A 19103-nucleotide genomic window follows, 5' to 3' on the forward strand; every position below is an offset into this window, starting at 1 on the left:
TATAATTACCAGTTAGTGGTGGCTACTCATATCTCCAGCCACCTATGGTTTCTGGCTCAGAAGCATGAACGCTGTTGGTCGATGTATGCTTCTTAAGTGACACTTGGGGGGATTGTGACGCGTGATACTATTCTTCGTAGGGTATGGCATGAACTTCCCATCAGTCTGATTCGCTTGTGCAGTCTTGAAGTCGACAGTCGACGTAGATCCCATTAGCAGGTATTATGCTGCTTGTACTAGGTCATGATTGTGGTGACTGGATATAAGAAGTGACAGGCCGAAGACCCAATCCACTGGGAGAGAAACACATCCAAACTGCCGTCTGACCGTATAAGGCGAAGTCCAGAAGGGTCCTTCATAGTGTGGTCACTGGAGCTGTCAGCCCAACTATGTAGTATTCACAGACACCCCTTCGCTTTGCAGTAATTTCAGGGGTCCAGTAGGATAATGCTACCATGGGAGACGCAATCCATTACTTATACATGGAGGACGTGATACTTGAAAAGCAACAAACTCATACATTTCACTACCAAGTACCAGCTAAACCCCAGGTGAGCTCCCTCATCCTCACCGAACTGAACCACACATCTTTGAGACAACAAGAATAAGAATAAGTTAACTAGTAGATCCATTCATCTAAGAATCTACAACTGGACTAGTAGTACCTACCGCACTCTCATCCACCCCACCCCTGAATCACAAAGCTCGAGGAGATCTCACTCAATCCCTCACCAGCACATCCTCCCCCAACTCCTCATCCCCCACCATCTCGACCAACAACCCTCGAACCTTCCCTTCCCCTTCCTCCACCCGATTATCCTCTACTTCCGTCAACCATCGTTCCCCAACCCCCTTCGCCACCTCCTCTCGTCCAAACACCACCTTCCCAGTGCCTTCATCCCGCCACGGAATCATCATTGTACCACCACCACCAACACCACCACACAACTCCTCCGTAAACAACCTTACCTTATCCCCCCAAACCACCACAGCCCCGAACTGCCGTATGCGCGGATAAGGGTACCGCTCGCGCAAGTACACCGCTCGCTTCTGCAGGGCGATCTCGGCGCGGGTCCAGGTGTCGTCTGTGTCGGGGTCGATGGCGAGGATGAGCTGGAGGATGGTTTTCTGGGGGTGGCGGGCGAGAAGGGTTTTGTTAGTGAGGAGGGTTTCGATGTGGGTTGAGCTGGGAGTGGAGAGGGTGTTGGTGCTGATGGTTTTGATACTCATGTTGGGAGTCTGGGCTAGTATGGGTTTTGGGTTGAGGTAGTAGTTGTATGATAGATCTGGGGGGTTTGGTGGGATGGGTGTGGTGGGTGGGTTGGGCTGAGATTGTTTTGCTCTTTCTATTGAAGGTATATATATAGGTAAGGTATGTGTGTGTGTGCGTGTGTGTCCTGGGTGGTGAAGCTGAACAGGGAATTCTCCTGTACAATGCCTTGTTGTCATTGCATGTCAGGGATTTGTGGATGGATGATGTGATAAAGAGGCACTAAGATTGATTGTGTGGAAGACAAGGAAGGAAGCTCCGTTCGGTCTATACAAGAGCTCTGAATAAAGGGCTTGCTCGTTTGTTCTCTTGGCATGAGGATATACTAAGCATCTTCAGTGTAGAGTTTGGTGGCATGGCTTGGTGTTGCAGTTTGAGTATAATGCTACTAGATGGAGACGAGCACTTGCTGCTCCGTAGAAAGGATAAAACATCCTTGTCGGTACATTTTTGAGTATCAATCAACCAGCACAGAGCATTGAAGCTGGTTGTTTCATTTGACTCGGAGAACCATCCCTCGAGTCGATTCTAGTGACCCTTGTAATACTACTCGTGGGGCACCTCTTGGCAGAACTCATACTCACTCCATGCCTCGAGATAGTGGTCATTACAGCAGAGGCAATGAAAGTATCATTGGCCAGACAGCAATCTGTCTGAATTCACAGTGACCCCTTAGTCTATACCTAGTCATCCCGAGGTCTTCCCCACATAACCACAACCCAACAACTGCGGGACCATTACCAAACTACAGATGCATGCAACCAGACGTAACAATGAGTAGGATATATAGGTAGGTTAGGAGTGATGATGGTTAGGATGAATCAAGGGTAAGAGACACAGGAGCCAACCCCTCTGATCTCCCCTATTTTTGGAACTGAATCTAATGTGGCCCGCCGTTCCCCTTTTAAGCCATCGCCCATTTCTCTTTTTCACAACTATGAAACCGCGATTCAATTGTCCTCTCCAGCTCCTAACAGCAAACCCCGCAGAGCCTTCTTGTTCGCAAAGAGGGGTCCCTGAAATATACACCGGTCCAGATTGCGCAGATGAGATGCCCCACTTGGTGTCCCGGACCGAGGCACTTTCCTAGGGCGAATAGCGCGTGGTAACTGGAAAGGGGGGTTCTTGAGGTAATGACCGTGAGGAGAAGGCAAAAGACAACATAGACCCCAAGTGGAGAATATTAGCAAGAATGGAGAAAGTAAAGGGGGAAGACAAGTCCGGAAAATGAAACATGTGTGGTGGATTAAAATAAGGAAATTGAATGCTGGAGCCGAGAGCGACTACTCCTCGGGAATGTCGGAGAAAAGCCCTATTCGCAAACGATGCGACTGGGAGATGCCAAATTAGCGATGCGCGAAACTTCCAGTGCACAGGTCCGAACTTACAAAGGGCAACTTCGGGATAACCACCCCCAACGTAGCCAGGAAGTTAATGGTGAAATACGTCAGGTCGTAGTGGGTGTAATGTGTGCTGAGAAGAAACAAGCAGATGGGCACGCAGAGCAGAAACTTCTTGGTCGGAGTATATTGGTCGCCGTTGTCGATCTGCTCCCACATGTTGAGGTTGTCGTACGCCCCGGCGTTGAACTCGAAAGGGATGCCCCGCACCCAGTGAAACATGATGAAAGAGCCGAACATGTAGCTGATGTTGGTGAGCGTCCAGGAGGTTTCTTGCGAGACGCCAGGGATAATGTCATAGAAGATCTTCAATGCCACGATCAAGACGAAATGGATGGTCCAGGCACCTAGATAAAAGTCGCACAACCCGTCAGCCATGTCGGTTGTTCAGTACTTGGACTGCCTCAAAACTCCCCCCGCCTTCGTATCCCTGCACAGCCAGAACTCACCCTTGGCATTGACCCAGTTCGCATTCAGATTGGGTAGGGCGGCCTGGTCGCTGGTCCGCTCGATGGACTCGGGAGGCTCCTGATAAATGATACTGCTCGACCGTCTCCTCCGCCCAGCCTTGCCTGAAGACATATTGGAATCCGGAGTTAGTCGGTGTCGGCCAGTATCGACCTCCGGAGGGAAGGAGATGGCACGGGGAACGAGTAAGGAAGACACTTTGGCGGTATTCTCGGAGGCGTCAGAGGAGGGGAGTCGGAAAGGAGGAAGTGGAAATCGTGGCACGAGGAGAGAATCACAGATAAAGGAGTCGGAAGCAGGGAGACTGATAGTAGATGGGGAATGAAAGGGAGAGAAGAGAGGATGTGAAAGTTTGACTTGAGGTAGGTGACAAGAGCAAGAAGAAAAGAGAGCGTGAGAGCGAGAGAGCGGAAGTGAGGAAGAGGGAGAGAGAGAGAGAGAGAATATGAGAGAGTAGGAAGCGGGATTGGGGAAGCCGATGTTGGACTTTGGGGATTCGAGGCGACGGCGAGATCTGAAGCGGATCGGCGATGGTTGGTCACGGGAGCACTCGTACCGTATTACCCTTACCATTGGTATTCTATTCTACCTGGCTGATACGTAGTAGTCTAGTCCTCAGAACATCAACAAGATGATCAATACGAGTAACGCCGATGCAGGAGATTTTCCAGAGTGAAAGATTTGAGGAGGAACTTAGAAGAAAAATCACTGGCAGTGAGTAAAAACAATGCAATTACTACTCCCACGCAGAAGAACATGATACGAAAGATTCCGCGGTGTCCAGGAGAGAGAGAGAGAGAGAAAGAGAGAGAGAAAAGAAACCAACAACTAAGAATAGATGGTCGGCAAGAATCCAGACGCGGACAAAGTCATTAGTTCCTCGGCCATGCATGGTTCTAGACGTCCATCGATCGGCTGCAGTTAGAGTACAAGTCATATAAGTCATATAAAAGTCTACGGGTATGAAGGACTAATAAGACTCCATACTCCAGACAAGAAAGAATCAAAATGTAGCCTAGCTGGAGCAGTATGTACAGCGAGTACTATATGTCAGGTGCTGCTAAGAATAATGTGCCAATCGGATCAGGAGCGATGGTTCCTACCGCCTTCCGTAAAATTTCCCATCATGTGCGATCTCCAGTGAAATGAGAAAAGCCTCGCGTTGTACAAAGCAGCTTGAATTCCCCTCCAGTCAGCGTCGGATTTGAATTTCCTCCCCCCCTCCCTCCCCTCCGCGCCACTTTTCTTCTCTCCTTTCTGCAGTATGTCTGCTCCCCCCTCCGATGACGGCGACTCACGAACCGCCGCCGTCAGCACGCGTACGCAGTCGAACGGCTACCGTCAAAGTTCCCAGGACCCGAACCCGAACCCTCGAAAGCGTCAACGACGGTATGGCGGACCCGACGACCGTAAAGTCCAGGACTTTGTGCCCCAGGGAGCGATCTTCAGTGCCACTGCCGCGCTCGAGGTAGATCCCGACGAGACTTCTTCATCCGGTTCAGATAGCGAGTCGGCTGGCACCAGTTCGTCGGAAGATGAAGGTGGCGCAGCGCAGTCCGCCGCTGCCGCACAACCGGTCAGCTGGAATAAGGGCAGCAAGAGCGCGATCAGGACATCGCTTCGCGGGGCGCGCAATGCAACAGGAGAGAATCAGGAACCCAGCGCCTCGAAATTCGACGCGGTCAATGATAAGTTCTGGCGCAGTCGGAGCGCGTCAATATCCTCCGCCAGTGACCGCGACGATGCCGCACCCAGCAAATCCGACCTCGACGAGGAGATGGAGGAAGGTGAAGTAGACGAGGCCAGCTCTGATAGTTCGAGCCAGATGCAGAGATCAGGAGATTCGGAGGATGATTCAGAGTCGTTGGACTCGGAAGCAGATGATTCGATCCTCTTGAACATTGGAGAGCGGGGTCCCGGCCAGCATCTTGGCCAAACTCACGACGGAATCCTCACGCCAGACGGCGACGATGGTTACGATTCGGTCGCGAACGGAATAAACCCTCGCAGCGCACAAGACGATCTCATCGGTTCCCCTAAGATGTCAAAGGAGGATGCACACCGCCGATATTCCCAGAAGTACCCGATCGCTCCCTCCGTCCTCGCGGATCTTGACCGGGAGGACATGGACTTCCAGGCGAAGTACCGATTCTATGACCGCGACATTAATGCCATCGACCTCCAGCTACCAATCGCCTGCACCGAATGTTTACAGGAGGGACATCTTGCAGACATCTGTCCCACGAAGGAGGTATGCCTGCTCTTCTGATTTTCTGCCGCCCGTCATGATCCGAGAAATGCTAACCTGACCAGTGCGTCCACTGCTCCGCCTGGAACGAGCACCAAAGTAGCCTATGCCCCACCTGGCGACGCTGCCAGCGGTGTCGCGAGCGCGGTCATGACGGCGACACCTGCCCCTCCGCGCTCAAAAGCTCCGCCTCCGAGGTCCCATGCGATCTGTGCGGCTCCTCCGAGCACCTCGAATTCGACTGCGATCAAATGTGGAAGCTCAGCAACGAACAAGTCCCCGCGTCCGCCCCGGTCCTCGTCTCCATCTCCTGCGCCAAGTGCACCAGCAACCGCCACCTCATCGGTGACTGTCCCTCGCTCACAAGACCTCTCCTCTCATCCACGTGGACCCTCCGCGGCATCGACCCGGGCATGATCACGAACCTCAATTCTGTCATCAGTTCTCGACGCGGCGGCGGCCGAGGCGGCCAAGCGCCCGGGCCCCGCGGAATGAAGATCCGTGGCCGGGCCGACCAGCAACGTCCACCCTCCTCCGACAGTGATGATATGATGAGCCGTCTGCGTCAGCCCGGTAACCGCAGCAATAATAACAACAATAATAGTAACCGTGGACACATTCGGTTTGGTGCCGGCATCGGCGCGAACAATAAAAACATTGCGTCGGGAGGCGGTGGCTATCGCGACCGACAGCGATCGTTGTCGCCAAATGGCCGTCCCGGCCGCGGTGGTCGTGGCGGCGGCGGTGGTGGAAGGGGGAGAGATAGTTATCAGCCTCCGCCTGGTGGACGCAACGGAAGGCCACCGCCTGCACCTCCTTCGCGTCCAGCTAGAGGGGGAGGGGGAGGAGGGGGAGGACGTGGTGGCGGTCGAGGTGGAAAGAGAGGGGGAGGTGGAGGCACTGGCGGAGATGCGTATCGCCCGTTGCCTAGTGCAGGCAAAAAGGCATGGGATCGGTATAGGATGTGAATGGTTGATTGAGTTGTTGCGATTAATAGATACCCCCTCTACGAGTGGCCGTGGGTATACATGCATGTTTGCATACTTGGTATATACCCCCTGGACGATTACTGTCTGTCTTATTGTCTTTGTGAGACGGAAAGGGGCCAAGGGCCGGTCCTTTCCGACCGTATTATGTACATATGTCACAAAAAAGCCTTTGTCTTTCCTCGAATCATAAATTGGACAATATCATTGGGCTGATACCGTGGTGGTCGGTGGTGCATCGGTCGTGGGAACTTTCTCCCCACCTCTGTGACCGACAAACCCGCGGCCGAGGATATCTATCAGCTCGTCTAACCGCTCAATGCAGAGATCGGTATGCTCGTGGTCTTTCAGATGGGCGTTGTGGTCATTGAGGAGCAGTACGGTCGCGGCCCCGGCCGTATGACCGGCCGTCATATCATCGAGACTATCTCCGACCTGATTGCGGCGACGGCAGCAGCAGCAGCAGCGTCAAGTTAACCAGACGAGCACAGGTAGTAAGTACATAAGGGAAGGGCAAACCGCACGCACCATGATCAATCCCTCCCCACCCCCCTCCAACCCCCACTCTCTCGCAATATGCAAGATCCCCGCCGGATCAGGCTTGGGCATCAACCCGGGCGTCTCCCGGGTAATGATCGGTAAGAACACATGCGCCGGGAGATGGTTCTGGAGGAGATTCGTAACGGGCGCCCTGATTTGTAAAAGTTAGCCGAAAAGTCCATGCCTACCCTACACCCCGCAACTCAAACACCAACACCTCCCCCCCGCCTCCACCTTCTTTCTTTCCATGATATCGCAACGATGGAGAACAACGAAATAGGCGGGAGAAGGTCCCATACTCAAAATTCCTTGTGCACAACGCCCTTCTCACGCCCTTCGCTTCAAGATAATCCATCAGATCCACCAGCCCGGGCTGCGGTTGCTGGTGTCGCATGGCCTCGCGCTCAATGGCCTTGATCTTGTCGGCGGCTTCGAGGCGGGCCTCTGGGGTAGGGAGGCGGGCGATGTGGTGCAGGATGTCGGTTTTTTTGTCGATGCCAAGGATGGCTCTGTCAGTTGCGGGGTTAGATTTTTAAATCTGAGGGAGGGGAGCGGAGGGATTGGTGTGTACCGCATTTCTGCGAACATGTAGTTCTGAGGGAGGCTGTTGCATGGGGTGGATGTTAGCTGGATTTTGGTTGTGTGGAGAAGAGTGAAGCGGAGAGTGAAGGGCTGCTGCAACACTCACCATAATGTGCCGTCGACGTCGAAGACGATGCCCCTCAGAGCGGGTGCGGAGGAATCTCGCGGGTCCTCCGCATTGAGGGGGGCGAAGCGTCGCTGACGGAGGGAGGGTTGGTTGATTGAGAGAGAAGCCATGAAGCGATAGGGGAAGCGAATTGAATTGAATGAGAAGAGGGACATCGGAGGGGGAATGAATGATAAGTTTGAAGTTACAGTGAAGTGGAAAGAGAGAAGGGGAGATTCTGTGACGTTGGCGGGTCCGAGTGGCTCTGCAGCCGATAAGATATGAAAATGCGGAGAAAGGCGATCAGTTCACAATACTATATTCTGGCAGTATGATTTAGATCTGAGTATGATGTAGTGTACAGGAGTTCAGAGAATACAGTGGCTGGGCCATTGCTGTTCTGTACATCAAAGATAGTCTATTGTTTCATCATGTAAGGAATCAACACTGAAGTGGTTCCTTCCTGCAAATGCGATGCACCTCACCCTCACTCCCTCCCACCACCATCCAATTCCTGCCTCCCTCTGCCATCATCCCACCATGGAAGCATTTACTATCTTTTTCGTCTCGCCATCCCCACTTCCCAAGTCCATATTTACGAATCCCGTCCTCCCTCGTCCACGACCCTCCATGGCCAACATGGCGGGCCCCAAGCAACCCACCCTCCCCGGCGCCAGTCTCGGTCGAGCCCTCCATCTGACCGGCACCATTCTCATGCTCAACCTGCTCCTGTTTGTGGCTTTCCTCCGTAACATCGATCCCTCTACCGAGCTCTTCCGCCGCAACGGACTCTGCCAGTCCATCCGCCGCAAGGAGCGGCGCATCATTTATCTCAGCTCGCTCATTCTGGGTCTCGAGCCCGCCGTGCCCAACGACCTCGAAGCACACTCGCAACATGCCACCGTCGACGCGCAAGCGATGAATACTCTTATCTCGACGTCACCCTCTTCCCCCGAACGAGTCAGCGAGTCCTCCCTTCCACCCAAAAGACCGGCGCCTGTTGCGAGCGTCCTGTCGGTCCGGCCGTCGAACCGTACGTTGAAACTCGACAGACAGAGCAACAGCGCCCTGACCAGCCATTCTGGCGTCGTGAAGATCCTAGATCCAGCTGCCAGCGCGCATCAGCAGCAGGAGCAGCAAGACCTTATCTACCCCCAACGGGTCAGCGACTCGATTTACTCGGCCACCATCAGGAGGAGTCTGTCATTGGGGTCAGAGCGTCATCAGAGTATCGTACTGCCTCATATTCGCTATTCTGGGTTTATGACTGAGCGGTTGCGCTTTAGTGTGTTGAGCCAGCCCTGGTCGGTGGTCTCGGTGGTGGCGGCGGATAACGAAGTGGCGGCGGCGCCATTGCGCGCAGAACCTGTCGTGGTCGAGGAGCTGGCGAACCGGTTGCAGCCGGGTTGTTCCGTGGATAGTTATCCAGGGCAGTTTCCGATCAGTGATGGGATGGAGTTGAGCTGGTTGGCAGCAGCGTCGCAGCGACTGGGCGCTGAACCGGCGGCGGATGAAGAGAACTGTCCTAGTACTGTTTCTGTCCTGTCGACCTCTGCGAGGCCGTATACCGAGGTTTGAAGACGGTGCGTGGGTGTGCGTGGGTGTGCGTGTGCGTGTGTGTGTAAAGATGGAAGTATTATTAAACTGGACTGTACCTGGAAGACTATACAAACTCGCATCTTGTTGTGTCACGACCCGATGCATCCGAATGCCCACGGGTTGATATGGATATACAGTAAAGCAGAGCAAGGCATGCAGTGGATAAATACCTTATAGATCTCTCCGTCAAGAACAATCTTCCTGGTGAATAGCATGGTCCAGATATCCCATCGCCTTGACGAAGATCTGAGCACTCTCCAAAACCCGCTTCTTGCTATCTCCATGCGTATGCATTCCCACGAACGCCCCATATGTTGAATCGAAGTCCGTATGCTTGATCGCTTGCCAAATCTTGAGAACCTCATCTGGCGGCAGCGGGATCTATCTACATTTTAGTATCTGTGCAGTCATGCCCATCCCAATTCACCAGTAAGGGAAAAAGAAAAAAAAAAAAAAAGAAAGAGGTTGGACAAACCATATTCGGATACGACCACATGAACGTAAACGAAGCCGTGCCCGGCACGCGATCCACATGGTAAATCCCACTCGGCACCGTCCCGATAGTATCGGCAATCAACAACGTGCGCAGCTTCCGCCACCACAGCACCGTACTCCCTGGAAAATGGCCTCCGGTTTTGATGACTTGCAACTCATCATCCTCCTCCCCCTCCTCCTCAGCACCACCACTACTAGCAGCAGCAGCAGCAGCAGTACCACCATCTTCCCCCTTCCATGATTCCTTGTGTTTTGGCAAAACATCAAACAACCCCAATCGTCCTCCCTCCCAAAACACCTGCTCCCCCTCCAGGCCCTCCTTCCCTCTCAAACAAACCCACTCCTCATCCTCCCTCGCCAAATAAACCTTACATCCAAACGCGCTCGCCCACTCAAGATGCGTTGCGTAGTAATGCGGATGCGAGATGACGATGGCGTTGAGTCCACCCAGCTCATTGATCCGGCGGATGGTCTCCTCATCGAGGAAGGGGATGCAGTCCCAGAGGACGTTGCCGTGGCGGCGGGTGCGGCAGAAAAAGGCGCGCTGGCCGATGGCGAGTTTGGGGACGGTGTGGATGGCGATGAGTTCGTTTAGGTGATCCGGGCTGGTGAGGAGGTGTTCGAATTCGTTGTGGTATGAGGGGTGGGGGGGTTCGTTGTTGGTGGTGGTGGTGCTGGGAGGGTTGCGGAGGGTGCGGAGGGTTGTCCATGCTTGTCTTTTTGAGTTAGCAGGATTTTAGATTGGTCACTGCTTGAGAGGGATTTGGCTCTGGGGAGTCTGGCTAGGGGAATGTATAGGGTGAAAAGGGGATTGACATACCCAGTGGGAGGGATGAATTGGCGGGGATCATCGCAGATCTGGCAGTTGGGTGGGGGTGTGGTCGTAGGAAATTGCGTGCCGCATGTTGAGCATATCACTAAATCGAGTGATGAGGTGGTCATGATGGGTGAATAGAGACAGTTTGTTATTGACTGCAAAGGGTGGGAGGTCGAGGGAATGGTGGGAGCAGGTTTGAGGTCTTATACTTCGTGTTGATTTACCCCGCATGAGGAGCATTCCGTGGTTCCAATGCATGATGAACCTCCATCCCACTTCATATCTCCTCCTCCTATTTTTTCAATGCATTACTGTATGAACCCTCCTCTCAAGATACAATTAATCATTACACAATGTGAGTCAAGTCAATAGGGAGGCATCACTAAAACTGTAGGCAATTGGATACATGGTATAACAAAGGCAAAAGCACGACCGCCGAATACAAAATATCATGCTCGCACAGATGCAAGACGCTGGTCATAGCACATGGTGCAACTATCATGTCATTATGTCATAAATTTTGAAACAGTAACCAACCAAAAGAAAAGGGTATCAACTAAAATCATCACGTCTAGTCAAGCTCGGCATCGACCTGCTCCGGACTGGTCGACCGATACTGGCTTCGCTTCCGCCGGGCCGGGCTGTATTGGCTGCCCGAATTAAGCGGACGAGGCCCTGTCGGTTTGCGCGGTGGAGGCGTGCTGCGTGGAGATTGCACAGCAGAACTCTACAGAAACATAGTCAGTATCGCTCGTCTCAACCGTTCCTTCCAGGTATGGGCACTAACCCGTGAAACGACACGATCCGCATAAGATCGATCATCATCATCCTTGATTTTCGAGGGTCTCTCCGGGATCAACGGCCCTTCATCTTTGATCTTGGGCGGGCGTGGAGGTCCCGTTTGGCGAGAGCTTGCTTCAGAATAGCCTGCATCGGAAATGGGAGACAGCCGGCCGCCACCACTGTAGCGTGGGTTGGTGTTCACCCCCGACAAGCTGGGATTGGATCCCCACGGGTCGGATGGTGCGGTGTACACCTGAGCCTGCGTCTCTAGTTGAGATTGATATCGCCCAGTGGGCCCTTGACGGGGCTGTGGATGGTGCAAATCGAGGCTACCGCGGTGAGCCCGATACTTGGGCGTCTCGGAAGCCTGGGATGGTACCAATGGCGATGGGGGCCGATTCTCGTGCTGTTGGTCATCTAAAGTATAAGTGGACTGCAGTCGGTCCTCACTCTGAGGATCATAGTAGTTTGTCGTGGGGTATGGTCCCTGTGCAAGGTCGGACCCAGACCGCGAAGCATCGAAAGACGCCCGATCTTTGCGATTTGGCTGGATGCTATTGCGGATATTGTCACCCATAGAGGAGGCAGTGGTTTTGGACCAGCGCGAAATTTTGGGGAAAAACGAGGAGCTGCTGGACTTGTGCTTCTTGGCCTTCTCCGCCGTTTTTGGAGTGGTATCGGCGCTGAGGGCACCTGAGGCCATCGCATCCCGCGGAGGCGTCGAGACAGGGACCGAACTTGCTTTATCCGCTCGACTAGTAGGTTTTTGGGACATGAGATGAGGGCTGAGAAACTCTCCACGATCGTCTTCCATATCCTCATCGACCTCCTGGACTGTGCTCACCCGATTCTCAAGGCCTTTGCGGAATTGAGTTGGGTCCTGAACGAGCTGTGACGAGGTCGAAAGATACTCAGAAGGATTTCCAGGCGAAGAAGTACCTGCATGGCCTTCGGGCTCGTAGCCTTCGGGATCAACACTAGCAGCCCGGTTGCCACGCGCATATCCTTGATCCTGATTGAGCCGCAGCGCCTCGACCTCCTCCAGCAACTGTTCCAACATATCCTCGATTTTGGTCAAATCATTCGAGTTCTTCATACTCAAGCCCTTCAGCGCACGCTTGAAGATGTTCTTCCGCTTCTGGCTCAGTTCCTCGCCATCCTCCATAGACATCTGACGAGCGCTGCGCGCACTGACCGGCAGTGGACGCGGTCCCCCCACAGCCCGATATGTACGCTCATGTTGTCGATCACTGGCTTCCATTAGCATCCCATCTTGTTGAGCGATAAACTTCTTCATTTCCTCAAACGAGTTGCGCATCTCGGCCGCGCTTCGAACCAGCGTCACCAGAATCTCCGTATCTCTGGCGTTTCGTTGCGCATCGCGAACGGTAAGATGGTCCATAAGGGCGACGATATCTTTCGACTGGATCCGATCGATGCCTTTGCCAGTGGCACTGTCGTATAAGGGAGAACCAACCCCATGGGAATACCCACTCAAGTGTCGCTGATGGCCAGACATGAAATCATCATCAGCTCCCATTGGAGCGTCGAAGTAGCCCATAGTCGCATCAATCCCTCCCATCCCTTTTTTGAGTGGTTCAGGAGTGTCAAGGCTCGGAGACCGGGGGTTGGCAGCCGAGACGTAGCCCTCATCCTTCGCTCCAAGAGGCGTCCCATACGATTGCCGAGAATACTGCTCGCCATAATAGTCATTGGCAGCGTACTCGTCTTCGGGGTAATAGTCCTGGTTGTAATGCGAGTCTAACCCCAAGCCCGCACCAGCAGCAGCAGCAGCACCACCACCACCACCACCACCACCACCACCCTTGTCAAAGAGAGGGGAGGGAGCATCTTTGGAAGGCGTGTGGTTGAACGACCAACTAGCTTCTTGGGCCGCCGGTCCTTGAATGATGGAAGGATTCGTATTGATTTCTGATTCGGTATCTGGAAGCGGGTCCTCCTCGGGAAGAGGGCTCTGGTCGCGAAGTCCGGCAAACATGTGGTTCGGGTCTGTGAGGTCTTCATATGACTGCGTGACGCTCTGGGGAGGCGAAGTGGCGCCCATACGCCTCGGAAACGATGTAGCATCGGGACTCGGCGCTTTTTGACCTTGCTTGAGGGGACTTCCTTGGCGAGAAGCATGAGGAGTCACTTCAGACTTCTCCATCTCGTCATCTTGATCGCTTTCCCCTTGTTCCGGGATATCGTTCATGGAACGGTTGGCCGCGGACTGACTAGACTTCGTGTCTAGAATGGTGGGGTCCAACAGCGAAGCCACTGCCGACTCTACGGCTAGAGGGTGCACAAATCGTGGATTGGCCGCAACGCCGTCGGCGACAGGCTGACCTTGTTTTGCGTGGTCCATGATATTGGACTCGCTGTCCTCCTTGTGCCTAGGCGTCCTTCTACCCTTGGTGCTTGCGTCTGAGTGTTCATAGGCATCGTCCTCATCTTCTGCATCGGAGTGTTTGGCCCAGTGACTAGCTCGTGGTGATGCTCTAGGCGTTTCCTCGTAGCCCAATTCATGTCCCGGGTCATGCTGGTTTCTCAAGGACTCGGTCTGACTATTGATGCTGAGGCCTTCCGGGCGGGTTGACCTCGCAAGATTGGTACTGGGAGCAGAAGAGAGCGAATCGATCGATAACCGTGGCTCCAGTCCCTTTTCATCGTCGGAATAGTCGTGTTGATCGTAAGACGTCGGGTCCTGCTTGACTGGAGACTGGCTCATATTACTTGCCACGCTCTGGATGGGGCTAAGTGTCCGTCGTCGACTTGGGAGATCACTATAATTGGTATCATGGTGTCCTGGATGGACGTCGAGTAGGTTTGCTGCAGCCGCCGCCGCAATCGCTCCGTCCGCTGCGTCACCGACGGACGAACGGCTCGAGACGCTGCGCAGAGACAGATTGTGGCTGGAAAGGTTGCTATGTTTGAGTTTTAGATCATGGCGCGAGTCCAGAGAAGCCTGACCCGGGCTGCGTGGAGTCGGTGAGAGGGTTTGGTAGGGAGACCCATGCGAGACATCCTGTAAATGAGAACTCTCGTAGGGGTACGGATCAGCAGACTGCTCTGAGAGCAATGAAGCCCTTGTCAGGTCCGACTCAATTGCACTGCGTAGCGGCATAGGAGCGACGTTGTGTCTTTGGAAGACCAGCTCGGTCTCGTTAAGACCTTCAGTGGGGCTCCGGGGGCCGCTGCTTCTGCGTCTTCCTTCGCTACTGGCCAAGCTCGAACGCGAATCGTGGTGTTGCAGAGCCGCCGCTGTTAGAGCGCTCCCGACGATGGCCGCTTTCTCTGCCTCGCGCAAACCTTTGCTTCTCTGGCGACGCAGCTTTTCTTGCTCGGTCAGTTCCGGTCGGTTGACCCATTTGATGTAACCGATGTCGGGTGACTTTTCGCTCTCCTTACTCGATCGCCGCTCGTTCCGAGAAGGGACCGAATCCCCGGACAGAGTGATTCCCTCGTCACGACTATCCTTGTTGAGAACGACTTTGGGCTTTCGGACGTCAGGTGCACTTGCATGCTTTGATAGTCGACGTCCCAATTCATCCCGTGAAGGTGTACTGGCAGACGAATGCGAGGCATTCATATCCCTATCAAACTTGGAAGTATTAGACATGACTTTTTGGTCTTTCTTCAGCTCCTTCAACTCGGGCAAGATTAGCCTTCGGATCGCGTCCTCAACGGTTTCAAGTAGTTTCGGGTTGTTGATAGAGGACTTGGAGGTACCGGAACGGAAAGAGTACTGGTCACCGGATCGTCGATGCGAGGAGACGGCCGAGGCGCTGAGGAGGCTGGACTCAGGACTCATCATATCGTCGTGTCCACGGTGCCTCGGAGACTTAAAACTTGCCTCCTCACTGTCGTCGAACTTGGTCCTTTCTGCCCGTCGACGCTGGCGGGAGCCGTCGCGAGGGTCGTTGCTAAGCTTCTCTGCCACGCGATGAGCGATGCGCTCGGTGCTCAAGCTCCGACTTCTTTGCCGTCTCGGAGCCTTGAGGTAGTCCTTAGACTCGTGGCTCGGGGCTCTCTCTAGACTTTGACTGCGTTTGCGACGGAGGCCAGACGTAGGGGCGTCAAGCATGCTATCTGCAGGCATGGATGAGATGTCTGAGGCGGGTAACATGTACCGTGTGTCGCGCGACAGGCTGGAAATTTCACTACCCCTGTGGCGATCCATGAACTCAATTTCGACGGGAGAATGACCAGGAGGCTGGTTCTCATCGGTGGCTGAGTTGGAGGAGCTTATACTGTGATCATCGGGACCGGACTCGGTCAGTAACTTGTGCTTGTGGGGCGAGCCGAGAGAAATGCGGCGGGAGTAAACCGGTTTGCGGTTGCCGCTAGACTCGGTGATTTGAAGATGGTCTTTCTGATCCTTCAACTTCCGAGCGGAGGAAGGGGTCACTCTGACACGGACGCTAGGCCGAGAAACCAGGGAACCAGAACCCTTCCCGCCCTCGAAGTACTCGATGAGCAGGGAGGTCTGGGAGTGCTGCGTTGAGCGGGACAGCTTGGAGTCGTCCCCGCGGGAACGGTGTTGTCTCCGACGGGTGGGGATGGTGACGGGAGTCCCGTCGTCTGGAATGGAGTAAGAGGATTTGTCTGTGCGGCGAGAGATGTCAGTTGCCAGATCAGTGCCTGTGAGGCTGCCGCCTGTGGTGTTGGTATCGACGATGGATTCAGTGGGAGCAGGCAAGACCGGTCTTCGGCGTGTCTCGACGCCCATCATGGTCGATAAGGAAAAGAAATCAAGGAAGTGAGTGAGGGAGTGATTCTCGTTGTCTTTCTTTCCCTTTCCTCTCTCAGCCAAAGTGAATCATCGTCGGCGGGATTTCTTTCTGAGATTTGAAAGGGGGGAAAAGGCAGGAAGCGTGCAGAGGTGAGGAGGGAAGGGGGGGGGGGGTTGTGTAAGTATTGGACAGAATGAATGGATGGCACTGATCCTGAATCTCCGACTGCCAGTTAGCAGATTGGAGTCTCAACACCACAAAAGCTTGGACCGATTGGTGGATTGGAGACGAGGCAGACAAACACGCACGGGGAGAAATGGAGTGAGGGAGGGGGATGGAGGTAGGACAGGCAAGGATGCGATCGATATCAAGATCAACAGAGTCAACAGAGAGAAGAACAGCGTACCAGCACTAGAGAGAGGGCGATGGTGGTGGTGGGGAAAAGCAGATGATAACAGGCTGGAATGGAAGCGATTTACTCTCTACCTTTTCGCGGGAGAACTCAGAAAGCACTGAGGAACGGGTGGAGTGACCTGACCCCAGTGAGAGGCCGACTGGAGAAGAGAAAAGAGAAAGTGGAAGGAAGAGTAGGAAGAGAAGGAGAACGTGAAAGGGAAAGAAGAGGCGAGTTGTTGAAGATCGCTCCCACTGGGGGTGGATAATTCAATCAATCAATCAATCAATCATCAACCATCAATCATCGGGTTGGTGGCCATGCGCATTCACCGCAAGAGTCCCCATGCATTGGGGGCTGTCCAGCCAGAGATCAGAGACAGAGGGGGGATGGCAAAGTTAAGATGGCAAATTAGGTTGCAGAAAGAAAAGTAGCAATGGTTAACACAACAAGTCAACAACAAGAAGAAGACGAAGAAAAAGGAAATCAAATGTATCAGCCCAAAGAGGGAGAGGGAGAGGGGTGGATGTGATGGTGATGGAATCAGGTACAAGACAGGGTTTGGTGGGATTCAGTCCGAAGCTAACAGTTCCCGTAGGCAGAGAGGAGAAACTGACAAGAGGGGAGGGGGGAAAAAAAAGCAGAAGGCTGGTCAAGGAATACTAATATCAGCAATTGAGATTTAGTTCGCAATTAGCAGCCACCACTGCCTTCTTCTTTTCCCTCGTAGTCAAGCCAAACTTAAGTAAGGTACGCCGATTACACTGGATGAGCTGGCACAAAAATATTTAGTCTCACTGAGGCAGAAAATGGAAAACAAAAAATTAAATGCAAAAAGCAAAGCCATGAATTGTAACCCGACAACAACATCAACACAATAAAAGCAGCACCGTCGCCCTTCCACTAAGAGCATAAGCATCACCCTCCAGCCTCGCTCTCTTCGGGTCTCCCACCGTAAATTCTTCCGAGTGAGCTTCAATCGTCCTCGCTTTGGGTTGCCATTGCTCCCTTCCACGTTGGTTGGGTTCGATAGAAGTGGGCTTTTCCTTCTTACGTGTGTTATGTGTCTGTCTGTTTCTCAGCAGAGTGAGATCCAAGCGATGTGACCGAGCTTTGCGCGATCCGTATCTCCCTTTTGGAATCGAAGTATCAATAAATACCACCCATCCGCCTCCAGGGTGGGTTTCTCGAAATTAATCAATTTCGACGGTTCTCTCAGAGTTCCCGGTCTTGCCGCAGTCTACCTTAACCGCAAGACAAGCCTCAAACCTCGTAGAATAGGGATCCTCCGCATCAAGGATTTGACGCGGATATTGCCGACATTTCATACCTACCTCCAAGCAACAACCGGGTTCTTGCCTCCCGTGGTGCGACCCAAGATGTGACCTGTATCCTGTCCGTCTGGCATTCTGGGTCTTGGGTGGCCCTATGACCGTTGTACAGGTGTGAGGAGGCAAATTGCCAAAGACACTTCCATTCTGGTGGTGAAATGAGCCGGGGGGAGAACAGCTTGTCGTGAAAAGCTGTCAGGGAATTGGCTGGGATTTATAGAGCATGAGACACGAGCAAGCAGAGCATCCGTAGAAGAAGCCTTCCCTGTGACCCATCATAAACTCGGCACGATCTTCGGATCTGAAACGAGCGGCATCGCGATCCACCATCATCACCATCAGCATTATCAGCACCATCAGCCTCTGCTTGCTATCTAAAAGGACAGCATCAGATCCAAATGGACTGACTAGTGTAGGTACTGCAAAGGGAGACACCGGCCCAAGTCATCCCAGCAGTGGGCCTGTCCGACCCGCCGCGGACCCGCGGGCTCGAGAACCTGGCTTTGTTCCCCAGGCCGCGGGCAGAGCAGAGCTCCAGAGTGCACTCCGTAGCCAGGCCCACCCAAAGGCCTGTTCGCACTTTCTTGAGGGCCCCTGCCCTGCGATGGAGAGAGGGTCTCCAGGACGACCGACTACCCAGTCTCTTTGGGCGACTGGGATCTGCCAACTCATAACATCCCGTCGCTGCGAGACTTCTCATTGATTGGTGACGGTTTGTCACGAGAGTCACCCAGTAAGACCACGACGGTCAAGGTTCCGGCCGCTTACTGCCATGTCGCATGCAACATTTGGTTGTGTATCTATGCCTGGTAGTCCTAGATGGAGAGAGATGACTGGGTGGATTCGCGGGACAGCGGGTCCATGGATCACTGACTGGCTCTCTCCCAGCCACCGGAAGGGGTGGAGGAGAAGGGAAACAAAAAGACGACCCAACCAGCCACCTTATGCTCCTTGCAAAAAAAGAGACCAAACAGGAAGCGAGATGCATCTGACTCCCGACGCCTGATTTTAATTCTCGCGATTGGACGCCAATACTGCGGTGAGAACCCCGATCGGAGATAGGAAGTGGACAATGGCAGCCGGCAGTCGGGCAGGCAGGAGTCAGGACGCATGGGTAGTTTTCAGAGGTGCAGCCGTTTGACGGACCAGGCAGCGGTGCTTGATCGCATGGACTGTGTGTATCCTGCAGTGCTAATATCAGGAAATTCTCAAGTTTGAAGTAGATGGATTCGAAAGACAGGGTGTGTGTAGACGAAAGAGTTCAATCGCTTTTGCCTTGGACTGAAGGTCGAACCCGCCCTCCATTCCTGGCTGCTAAATTAGGCAGGTAGGGTCTATACCGTGGACCTGC

At 53.6% G+C, this 19103-nt stretch overlaps 7 protein-coding genes across 7 annotated transcripts; 2 read left to right on the top strand and 5 right to left on the bottom strand.

The window, feature by feature from the left end:
* Positions 1–720: 720 nt before the first annotated feature.
* On the bottom strand, positions 721–1230 carry BP01DRAFT_364339 (uncharacterized protein; the record flags this gene model as incomplete). Its single annotated transcript, XM_025576323.1, has 1 exon — positions 721–1230. The coding sequence occupies one exon, from the start codon at positions 1228–1230 to the stop codon at positions 721–723; it is 510 nt and encodes a 169-aa protein (XP_025432748.1).
* A 1323-nt stretch (positions 1231–2553) lies between these two features.
* BP01DRAFT_364340 (ORMDL family protein) lies at positions 2554–3252 on the bottom strand (the record flags this gene model as incomplete). The annotated part of the gene is made up of 3 exons (XM_025576324.1): positions 2554–2601; positions 2659–3017; positions 3120–3252. 3 exons carry the CDS (start codon positions 3250–3252, stop codon positions 2554–2556), a joined length of 540 nt encoding a protein of 179 aa, XP_025432749.1.
* A 1088-nt stretch (positions 3253–4340) lies between these two features.
* On the top strand, positions 4341–6441 carry BP01DRAFT_236525 (zinc knuckle domain protein). Its single transcript, XM_025571237.1, has 2 exons — positions 4341–5389; positions 5452–6441. The coding sequence occupies exons 1-2, from the start codon at positions 4403–4405 to the stop codon at positions 6352–6354; spliced, it is 1890 nt and encodes a 629-aa protein (XP_025432750.1). The 5' UTR covers positions 4341–4402; the 3' UTR covers positions 6355–6441.
* On the bottom strand, positions 6260–7902 carry BP01DRAFT_315707 (putative haloacid dehalogenase-like hydrolase). Its single transcript, XM_025572566.1, has 5 exons — positions 7601–7902; positions 7484–7516; positions 7212–7421; positions 6901–7063; positions 6260–6807 (listed from the first exon to the last, which is right to left on the bottom strand). Exons 1-5 carry the CDS (start codon positions 7774–7776, stop codon positions 6577–6579), a joined length of 813 nt encoding a protein of 270 aa, XP_025432751.1. The 5' UTR covers positions 7777–7902; the 3' UTR covers positions 6260–6576.
* A 337-nt stretch (positions 7903–8239) lies between these two features.
* Positions 8240–9178, top strand: BP01DRAFT_422175 (uncharacterized protein; the record flags this gene model as incomplete). Its single annotated transcript, XM_025579556.1, has 1 exon — positions 8240–9178. One exon carries the CDS (start codon positions 8240–8242, stop codon positions 9176–9178), a length of 939 nt encoding a protein of 312 aa, XP_025432752.1.
* BP01DRAFT_337138 (putative metallo-beta-lactamase domain protein) lies at positions 9126–10787 on the bottom strand. Its single transcript, XM_025573272.1, has 3 exons — positions 10515–10787; positions 9675–10410; positions 9126–9580 (listed from the first exon to the last, which is right to left on the bottom strand). Exons 1-3 carry the CDS (start codon positions 10634–10636, stop codon positions 9386–9388), a joined length of 1053 nt encoding a protein of 350 aa, XP_025432753.1. The 5' UTR covers positions 10637–10787; the 3' UTR covers positions 9126–9385.
* Positions 10788–10809: 22 nt separating this feature from the next.
* BP01DRAFT_236569 (uncharacterized protein) lies at positions 10810–16127 on the bottom strand. The gene is made up of 2 exons (XM_025571238.1): positions 11299–16127; positions 10810–11238 (listed from the first exon to the last, which is right to left on the bottom strand). Exons 1-2 carry the CDS (start codon positions 16024–16026, stop codon positions 11083–11085), a joined length of 4884 nt encoding a protein of 1627 aa, XP_025432754.1. The 5' UTR covers positions 16027–16127; the 3' UTR covers positions 10810–11082.
* Positions 16128–19103: the final 2976 nt, after the last annotated feature.

The sequence above is a fragment of the Aspergillus saccharolyticus genome (assembly GCF_003184585.1).
Source record: "Aspergillus saccharolyticus JOP 1030-1 unplaced genomic scaffold BP01scaffold_9, whole genome shotgun sequence".
Lineage (NCBI taxonomy): Eukaryota > Fungi > Ascomycota > Eurotiomycetes > Eurotiales > Aspergillaceae > Aspergillus > Aspergillus saccharolyticus.